Source organism: Salmo salar, chromosome 01 (genome assembly GCF_965601325.2).
Source record: "Salmo salar chromosome 01, fSalSal1, whole genome shotgun sequence".
Classification (NCBI taxonomy): Eukaryota; Metazoa; Chordata; class Actinopteri; order Salmoniformes; family Salmonidae; genus Salmo; species Salmo salar.
This window is the reverse complement of record NC_138291.1, coordinates 36,445,767-36,456,560: the sequence shown is the minus strand read 5'-3', so window position 1 is coordinate 36,456,560 and position 10,794 is coordinate 36,445,767. Positions and strand designations below refer to the sequence as shown.

The 10,794-nt window shown below is 42.5% G+C and overlaps 1 protein-coding gene across 1 annotated transcript; it reads right to left on the bottom strand.

Moving 5' to 3' along the window:
- Positions 1–5,139: 5,139 nt before the first annotated feature.
- Positions 5,140–10,770, bottom strand: LOC106601115 (uncharacterized). The gene is made up of 9 exons (XM_014193052.3): positions 10,604–10,770; positions 9,556–9,627; positions 9,384–9,461; positions 8,200–8,275; positions 8,013–8,107; positions 7,835–7,910; positions 7,464–7,619; positions 7,141–7,279; positions 5,140–7,018 (listed from the first exon to the last, which is right to left on the bottom strand). The coding sequence occupies exons 1-9, from the start codon at positions 10,714–10,716 to the stop codon at positions 5,739–5,741; spliced, it is 2,085 nt and encodes a 694-aa protein (XP_014048527.1). The 5' UTR covers positions 10,717–10,770; the 3' UTR covers positions 5,140–5,738.
- Between the last annotated feature and the right edge of the window lie 24 nt (positions 10,771–10,794).

Genomic DNA, 10,794 nt, shown 5'->3' with positions numbered 1-10,794 from the left:
GCATTCGGGGAGGTAGCGTTCTCCTGGCATCCGCCAAACCCAGATTCATCCGTCGGATTGCCAGATGGTGAAGCGTAATTCATCACTGCAGAGAATATGTTTCCACTACTGCAAAGTCCAATGGCGGCGAGCTTTACAACACTCCAGCCGATGCTTGGCATTGTACATGGTGATCTTAAGCTTGTGTGTGGCTGCTTGGCCATGGAAACCTATTTCAGCTCCCGACGAACAGTTTTTGTTCTGTCGTTGCTTCCAGAGGCAGTTTGGAACTCGGTAGTGTTGTGTTGGAACTGAGGACAGACGATTTTTCAGCACTCGGCAGTCCCGTTCTGTTTATGGCCTACCACTTCGCAGCTGAGCAATTGTTGCTCCTAGACATTTCCACTTCACAATAACAGCACTTACAGTTGCCCGGGGCAGCTTTAGCAGGGCAGAAATTTGACGAATTTACTTGCTGGAAAGGTGGTATCCTATGACGGTGCCACGTTAAAAGTCATTGAACTCTTCAGTAAGGCCATTCTACTGCCAATGTTTGTCTATGGAGATTGGTCAGCCCTGAATACCCTTCCAGTCATACAGGAAGGATACTGCCCTTGTCGCTGCGTCTTGCCCAGAATGACCAGTTAGCTGTTCAACTGGGTATGGCCCCAGAAATACAACCACAACTGTCCGGGTCACCTCAAAAGACTTTGAATCAACCTTCAGTGGGGGAAAGAGGGGAAATGTTAGAGCTGCTATAGTGGCTGACTGTTGTATTAAAGGTTCCTTTCCTGCAATTTGGTTATGCTTCTATGGCTACCTTTACACAGGCAAACCAATTCTGATATTTTTTCCACAAATTGGTCTTTTGACCAATCACATCAGATTTTTTTCAGAGCTGATCTGATTGGTCAAAATACCAATTAGTGAAAGAATTTACAGAATTGTCTAAACACAGTCTATATCCTTGTGTCATGAAAAGGATTAACACATTGAAAAGGTAGTTGGCTTCAGCTAATCAAACACAACAGAGGCAAGGCAGTGCTCATAGTCCTAGTTATAACAAGAGCCGTATGAAACCATTTTAGAGACAGAATAACACAATACAAAATAAACCAGGGCAATTTACATTACCAGTCAAAAGTATAGACACACCTACTCATTCAAGGGTTTTTCTTTATTTTTACTATTTTCTGCATTGTAGAATAATAGTGAAGACATCAAAACTATGTATCTCTGTGTTGGGGAGAAGTGAACTACATTTTGCAGTAGCTTCATTGTAGTTGAACCTAATTAAAATCTAGGTATTGTTTTCTGTACTTCATTACTATTTTGCTCTGTAGTTACCTACTGAAACTACACAGTACTCTTTTTTGCCTTGTCGCTAGCCTATTACTCCACATCTGTTTATCATGCTGGTCACTCACTGTCCCTCCCCTACCCAGCACTCCCTTACTCCACTTCTGTAATATTGAGATCTGAAAATATTTCAAATATTTTGACCGTTTTCTCACGCCAGCCTGGAGTGCCAGGGTTCAGTTTTAACACTATTTTATTGGTTTCATTGTGCAAGGCAAGCTCAAATAGTATTTGAACCCAGGTCTGGTACTGTTTATCCAGCAGTTTTCTTCCGGTGGGTCAGTCAGTTGGCTGTTGGGTGGAGGGAGGGAGGGAGGATGAGAATCAATAGAAGGGCTACATTATCCGGCCTCATCAGAGACGCAGGACGCTAATGAGCCGGGAGAAAGAACAGCTGACTACTCACTTTTGTCCTGTACACACCCCCGGTCTTCTCCAGAGAATCATGCACATCTTCTGGCCAAACACAATATCAAACACCAACCTCCTTAGACAAACAAAGCAGGAAGCCATGGATGCCATACTCAAGAGACCCTGCTGGATTGGACAGGTCCTGAGAAAGAGTGCAGACTCCATCCCAAGAATAGCTGTCCATTGGACTCCAGAGGGCAGATGTACAGTGCCTTCAGAAAGTATTCATACCCTTGATTTATTCCACATTTTGTTGAATTCAAAATGGATTTGATAAAAATAAAAAAAATCTCACCCAGCTACCAGCTACCCCATAATGAAAGTGAAAACATGTTTTTAGACAGTTTTGCAAATTGCTTGAAAATGAAATATAGAAATATATAATTTACATAAGTATTCAAACCCCTGAGACACCAATACATGTTAGAATCACCTTTGGCAGCGATTATAGCTGTGAGTCTTTCTGGGTAAATATCTAAGAGCTTTACACACCTGGATTATACAATATTTGCACATAATTTTTTTTTTACATTCTTCAAGCTCTGTCAAGTCAGTTGTTGATCATTGCTGGACAGCCATTTTCAAGTCTTGCTATAGATTCTCAGGACGATTTAAGTCAATACTGTCTCTAGGCCAATCAGGAACATTCAATGTCGTCTTGGTAAGCAACTCGTGTATATTTGGCCTTGTGTTTTAGATTATTGTTCTGCTGAAGGTGAATTTGTCTCCCAGTGTCTGTTGGAAAGCAGACTGAACCAGGTTTACCTATAGGATTTGCGTGTGCTTAGCTCTATATTCTGTTTATTTGTATCCTAAAAAACTCCCTAGTCCTTGCCGATGACAAGCATACCCATAACATGACGCAGCCATCACCATGCTTAAAAATATGAAGAGTCATACAGTGATGCATTAGATTTGCACCAAACATAACACGTTGTACTCAGTACATAAAGTTAATTTCTTTGCCACATTTTTTGCAGTTTTAATTTAGTGCCTTATTGCAAACAGGATGCATGTTTTGAAATGTTTTTATTCTGTGCAGGCTTCCTCCTTTACTCCACAACACGAACCTAATAGACAGAGCAACTACAATGTTGTTGATCCATCCTCAGTTTTCTCCTATCAAAGCCATTAAACTGCTTTAAAGTCACCATTTGCCTCATGTTGAAATCCCTGAGCGGTTTCCTTCCTCGCTGGCAAATTAGTTAGGAAGGACGCATGTATGTTTGTACTGACTGGGTGTATTGATACACCATCGAAAGTGTAATTAATAACTTCACCATGCTAAAAGGGATATTTACATTTTAGTCATTTAGCAGACGCTCTTATCCAGAGCGACTTACAGTAGTGAATGCATACATTTCATTCATTTTCTTTCTCCGTATATTCAATGTGTGCCTTTTTATTTTTACCCATCAACCAATAGGCACCCTTCTTTGCGAGGCATTGAAAAACGTCCCTGGTCTTTGTAGTTGAATCTGTGGTTGAAATTCACTGCTCAAATGAGTGACCTTAGAGATCATTGTATGTGTGGGGTACAGAGATGAGGTAGTCATTCAAAAATCATGTTAAACACTATTATTGCACAGGGAGTGAGTCTTACGTGACTCAATCCCATTTTTACTACTGAACTTATTTAGGCTTGCCATAACGATGGGGTTGAATACTTTTTGACTCAAGACATTTCAGCTTTTAATTTTTAATTTTAAAAAAAGTCTAAAAACATGATTCAACTTTGACATTGATTAAATTACAATGTTAAATTCAGGCTGTAATGCAACAAAATGTGGATAAAGCAAATGGGTGCAAATACTTTTTGAAGGCACTAAGAGGTGGAGGCCCAAGACAATGTGGTGGAGAACAATCGAGACCGAGGTCCAACAACATCAGCAGAGCTGGGGCATGGTGGAGAAGATGGCCAGAAACAGACAAAATGGAATGCCTTTGTTGCTGCCCAATGCACAAGCCGGCGTGAAGGGGATGAGTGGGCAATGGAGGAGAAACAAAGTTAGTTATATTAGAGTCTTGCTTAGATATATTGTATTATAGACATGGCAACACAGTATATGGTTTCAACAAGAACAACTCAGAGCAAAGGGTTAGGGGCAACATCTGCCTGGCTACAGGGATTCAGGGGGAGATCTTGGGGACACAGCTGGACCTCACTATCTACTAGCAGGCCTAGTAAACAACCTTTATCCTTGCACTGACCCCAAATCAAAAGTAAATAGTCTATACACTTAAAGATTATAATGAACAACATTGCAATTGATTATGTGGACGCCTGAGTGGCACAGCGGTCCAAGGCACTGCAAGAAGCATCACCATAGTTCCTGGTTCGAATCCAGGCTGTATCACATCCAGACGTGATTGTGAGTCCCATAGGGCGGTGCACAATTGGTCCAGGTTTGGCTGGGGTAGGCCGTCATTGTAAATAAGAATTTGTTCTTAACAGACTTGCCTAGTTAAATAAAGGTTACTTTTTTTTTGTTTTTTTTTAAATAACCAAGAGCATTCATAGTTTGTCCACGAGTACTGTGTCTGCATTTACACAGGGAACACAATTCTGATCTTTTGCCCAATTATTGGCATAAGCCAATCCAATTGTTCCAAAGATCAATTAGTGTAAAGAAATCTGAATTGGGCTACCTGTGTAAACGCAGCCAGTGAGTCAGCAACAGAAACTCACTGAGGCACTACTGACACCAAGTGGATATTACAAGTACTGCGCCTCTGGTATAACTAGAATGAAGGACCGACTGCACAAAACATCTATAAAATCTAAAGTCTCAACTTTCTGGGAATTTACATTTCAGAGACATTGTTAATGCCTTTGCGTCCAGTGTGATTTGTACAGTTTAACTACATTTGTATCCAGTCACACTAACCAATAACCTTGTGTTAATATTTCCATTTATATGCCAGTTATGAAGAGGGTGGTCAGTCATCTACAAACTTAAATTGTCCATCTGTACATTTAGTACTGGACTCATCCAAGTCACTTGATCTAAATAATATATCATTAGCATTAGAGAAACACATTGCTCTTTGCCTGCACCATGTTCAAATAGGACTACCTTCAAGTCACTTTGCACAGCGTATGAAGGCTGGGAACTATGGCAATGAATGACATATTACAGATTGATATGACACAGACGTTCAATGTTAAAATAAAGTCCTAGTCTGTCAGAGGGTCTATCCATGAATTCTATGAAACATGCGCCATCAGTTATTCATCTAAAAACATCCTAAAGCGACATTCCAAAATACACGGGAGTCAGGAGTTCAGCATCCTAATTTGAAAGTGGCATTTAATGACTGTGAGGCTGTTGGCACTGAAAATACAAAAATATCTTGGAACATTGACATGGAGCCATTTCAGACAAGTCATCGTGGTTTTTTTTTTTTTATTGAAGATGCTTAGGTTTCATTTGGACAAAAAAAAGATTAACATTACTTTCCAAAACATGTGTCTTCCACAATGCATAGCTAGACATTGTGCATGGTCAGACTGGCTTTATATGGATCAAAAGCTGTAGGTTACAAGTGTTCAACATTATACAACTGAAAATGCACAACTACCACCTTTACAACACTGGATTCAGAGAATACACCAGTATGCAACCCACCCTCTTCTCATTGCTCCTATGCTATAGAAAATTAAAGACATTGATGGGGGAGAAAATGTAAACTTGATGCATCAATTACAGTAAAAGCAGACAATACAAAAGTCTAATAAAATAAAAATCAAGGTAAAAGAAGTCCAGAAACCAAAGCGGCAAGACCATGTCAAAACTGACTGGTGACTAGAGAAAAAGCTTTGATGATTAAAAACCCACATTATTCCAAGAAAATACACGGAGGCAGTTTAGCTTCCCTCTTCTGGTGAATTGCATTTAAGGAAATCCACAACATTTCAGTTACGAAAATGTATTTATCAAAAGTAGAAACAAAACTAAGCATGACATGACAGCAGAATTCACTCAACTTTAACGCCTCTTTTCCTTCCTATCTGACTTGCGATCCCTGTCACCGCGAGAGGACCTCTTCCCTGACCGGCTGCCTTCAGAGGTGGTCCTGTTCCTGTCAGACTTGGAGATCTTATCTTTGGAACCTTTGGATTCACGACCACTGCCCTTGGATGACTTGTGGCTCCTCTCAACTACTGCCTTCTTCCTCTCCCTGTCCCTCTCGGATGGCCTCCTCCTACGCTTCTTGTCCTTCCTCCCTCGGCTGCGGCTCCTGCTAGAAGAGCTGGAGGAGCTGCCACTGGAGGAGCTGCTCCTGCTGGAGGAGCCACTAGAGGAGGAGCCGGAGCTCCCACTGGACGAGGAGCCGGAGGAGCTGCTAGATGAGCTACTGCTGCTTCTCCCACCACCACCTCCCTTCTTGTCCTTTGACTTTTTACGTCCCCTGCTGGCTTCCTTGCTCGGCGGCGCCAGCTCCTTGGGAGCCGCAGCATCATCCTGGGCCTGGGCAGGCTGGGCATTAGTGGTCTGCTTTATGACAACTTGATCAGCCTCTTGGCTCTGCTCGGTTGTGAGTGGCTCTGGCTCCGTTCCAGCCTCCAGTAGGGGGATCTGAACCTCAGGAGCCATAGATGTTACATCAGAGACTTCCACACTAGGGTTGCACTCTGAGAGCAGGGGTGTGGCCACTTCTGTACGTGGCTCTTCATCTTCGGTTGGTTGCATTTCAATGCTCTTCTCCTGGTTGTCTGACACAGCTGTGAGGTCTTGACCGTGAAGGGGCTCCTTTTCTACCTTAACCGGTTGCTGCTCTTCTACTCCTTTCTCATTACCTACCTCCACTGGACTATCCTCCATCTTCTGATCCCCATCTCTGGCCTGCCCTTCAGCCTCCCTCACTACTGCAGTAGCCTCCATCTGCTCCCCCACATCTCTGAACTCCACTATTCTAGTGTCTTGACTGTCTTCCTCAGCCTCCTCCATCTCATCTGCTTTAGTCCCCCCCTTCTTAGACTCCTGCTCCCCGACTTTCTCTACTGGCTTTTTCTTTCTGTCCTCCTTACGCTTTATACCCTCATCCCTCTCTTCCTCCTCTATTGTTGCCTCATCTTCCTCCTCCATCTCCACATCAAACCGGTTACCTGTCACTTTGACTACCTGACCCGTGGGCTTACCCTCCTCTCGATCTTCTTTCTTCAGGTCCTTACCAAGAGCGGTGTCCCTCTGAGACTGGCGCCGAGGCCGAGCCTCCATCTTATTCAGATGCTCAGCAAATGCCTCGCGTCTCTCCTCAAACATAACTGGAAACAGGGATAAATAAAAAACAGATTCAGTAACACCACAATGCACACCAAGGATAGGAAGTGTATTATGGCTACTTGTTGGAGGGCAGAATAATTTGGCTAATTGCACAATTGCTTACTATTCATTTTTTTCTGAGACTCATCTAAGAGCTTCTGAGTGGCTGAGCACATCCTCCCAGGCAGAAAGAAGATGGGTGGCTTGGTCTTTGTGCGGATGTACTTGACAATTTTTGTGTTGTGCACATTCCACTCCTCTTGCTAGAATACAAAAAAGTTAATGAGCATTCAATCGTCCCATCTACATATGGGGAAAACGGTCACACACACAAAGGTTTCATTTCACCTTAGTGCAATGTTATTACAGATTAAAACATTTTCTTTTTGGCACCAGCACAACCAATGAGGTTGAATATTGCTTTCAAGTTTCAAGAAAAGTCTTTACCAACTGAGCAAGCTCCACTTTCTGTTCCAACAGTCTCAGCTCTGTCTGCTTGGCACGCCTCTCCTCAAAGAGCTCTCGTCTTTCGCCCTCTACTTTTTTGCGCTCTTGTTCAGCTTGAACTTCCAATTTTTGTTCAATCTCAATGCGTTTCTTTTGCTGAGAAGAGATGGGTTTTATTTACGATAGATAGATAGATAGATAGATAGATAGATAGATAGATAGATAGATAGATAGATAGATAGATAGATAGATAGATAGATGAATCATTTTCACCAAGCTAGCTCAAAGGCTTAATTCTGTAAGGTGACTTTTCATGCATTTACTGTATTAGAGTACTAGTTCACCAGTGTTAGAGTAAACAATATTCCTACCCTATCCGTTGCCACATTAGATTCCTGCTTGAATTTCTGTAATGTTCCCATCAACAGGCCAAACATGCGTCGATTCCTATAGGGAAAAAGGACAAAACAAATAATAACATTTACATGATTTCTTGGAGATACAAACTAAAGACCATTATTTCCCTATGCATGTACAATGACATGTTACCTTTGTTTTCCCCTCTCATCCATGGTCTGATCCTGGATCAGGTCTCGACGTGTACGCTCCTTGGAGGTAGCTACTACTGATGACTGCAACACTGGCTGTGTTTGGACAAAGGCAAGTGGAGAGTTGGACTTTTAAAACATCAAGGTAAAAGATTCATTCAGACAGTGAGTGTATAATGATGGTCTACCTTTTTGACATCGTCATCATCTTCAGCGTCGCTGTCATGGCGTGAATCTCTCCTCCCTCTCTGGTCACCGGCCAGCCTATACAACAAAGACATGAGCAATACAAATGTGTGATTTACAGGCCACATCAAATAGAAACCCATTTGAATGCCACCAGGTGTAGGGCAATACCTTTTTAGGAGTGCCCACTGCCGATTAAGTGACACCATATGGAAGTGACTGCAATAATCATGCAACAAAGAATGACAGCCTACCAAGTGAAAGTTGGGTTCTTGCGCAATATACGTCTCCCTTTGGCTATCTGCCTTGTCAATATCCTCGGTGTCTATTAGTTTCACTTGTCTGTGCATCCATCCTGTGTACGGTAACTAGTAGCTAGCGGATTTGCACTGGTTTTAGATTTTTTTTGTTAACTACTCAACCAGGCATTAGAGGATGAGGGAAGCAAAAATTACTTCATCTTCAAAATACTTAAATCTCTTTAGATGACATGTATGAGATCTGTACATTTTATTTTGCTGGATTAATCCCTAAAACGTCCTAACACACTGTGAGCCAGTACCAGTTGATCAATCGTTGCAAGCTCAAGACAGAGTAAGGAGATTATGCAATTGAAAGACAACTTGAACCAACCTCCCTGCATATCCAGTGTGATTTATAGAGGATATTTACTTTTAATAATTATATGTTCTGACAACGCAATGTTTTAATTTGTCTACTAATTTATAAAAAATAAAATAAAAATATTTATCCCTGTGCTGCAGATTGCTGTATCGATCCACTAATACAGCAGTAGTAAAGGCCCAGCGCACTAACATTACTTTTGTGAGAGAAATAAATCCCTGTGCTGCAGACTGCTATATCAGTCAGTTAATAATAATAATAATAAACTACTACTTTTTAAATGTAACCTTTATTTAACTAGGCAAGTCAGTTCAGAACAAATTCTTATTAAGAATGACGGCCTATAACGGTCAAACCCGGACAATGCTGGGCCAATTGTGCGCCGCCTTGTGGGACTCCCTACAGCCTGGATTCCTAATACAGGAAGGCCCATTGAGAATTGTTTTTATATACATTTTTATTCCGATTTTTTTCAGGGGTGTTGTAACACCCTTACTTCCCATGGCTATGGACTCATCTCCACTACATCTGGAAATGGGCCAGATCTACAGATTACGCTTACCTCAGGAGGGCCCCTTCAATATCCCTCTGTTTCACTGGGGGTCCTCCTGGTCCACCGCTGATGTCGGAGAGTCCACGTCTGCAGACAAATACAAATATGACATAAAGCTCAATGAAATACAAACATCACACATACTATTGGAGAGAAAGCCTAAATATGAAATGTGTTTTACCTCAACAAGTTGATTCCTCGCCCCCTACCTCCTCCAACACCTGGGATGGTTGGCCGTCTAACTTGGCCCGGTCTGTAAGGAAAGCATAGAAATTACTGTAACGACCCTGGGTTTATAAGTGCGGAAATCGACTCTGCCACTTGAGCATGCTTTTGCAGCACAGTCGATAGCGCGCCGGACCTCGGGCTAGAAGATCCAGGGTTCGAGACCTGCTCCCTCCCTGCTGTTTCATTACATTGGTGTCAGAAGTGGGACCGGACCTTGCATCCACGACAGTGCGCGTGCTTGGCCGGTGAGCGCGTTCCTGTAAGACGTAGAGCCGCGAGGACGCGCCCTTTGAAAGGAGGGAGTAGTGTAACGACCCTGGGTTTATAAACGCGGAAATCGACTCTGCCGTACGAGCATGCTTTTGCGGCACAGTCGATAGCGCGCTGGAATTAGGGCATGAAGGTCGAGGGTTCGAGACCTGCTCCATTACATTTAGATGTAACGTTAACATAGATCGACCAGAGCTAGCTGTAACTGTCATTATTTTTAGAAAAACGTAGCCAACGTTACGCGGGGGGGGGGTATAAAATAAAAAAAGAATAAAGAGCAAAAATATCAATATGGCATAGCTAACTACTGTTACTTCAAGTAACGTTAGTTACTCTGACTAGTCAACATGAAACTGAATCGAAACGAGCCAGCCAGAGGACACTAGCGAGCAACAACCGAGTAGCTAGCCAACTTGCTAACTTTACCAGTTGAACAATAATGTATGGACATAACGTTAGCTAAGTAAAAACAGTAACGTTAGTTACCTAACTATAGTAATTGCATAAGTATTTGTACTTGCAGCTAGCTAGCCAACTAGCACACGGCCGATTCCAGTCGACAGCACAGGCACGCAACCAAGCGGCTAGCTGGTTATGCACGAGAATGGGAGATGCCATTTTTGTCGTGGGATTGGCATTTGTTGCTAGCTATTCAGCACAGTTAGCTAGAGGACGAACGAATGCTGAAAATGTTAATACAATTTACGTTTTAAAATGCCTTTTTGTCATACCTCAATTCATTAGGATCCCGACCAGTTAATTTACGAATATTATCGTCTACATTTTTCAAACTCTCTTTCGCTTTCTCAAGCTGGGCTTGCAAAGATCCCACTGCCACCGCCATCTTAGCTACAGTAACTACCTTTCCTCACGGGCACGCTAAGTGTTGGTCGCTCGTCGCAAAGCATCACTGGGTGATAAG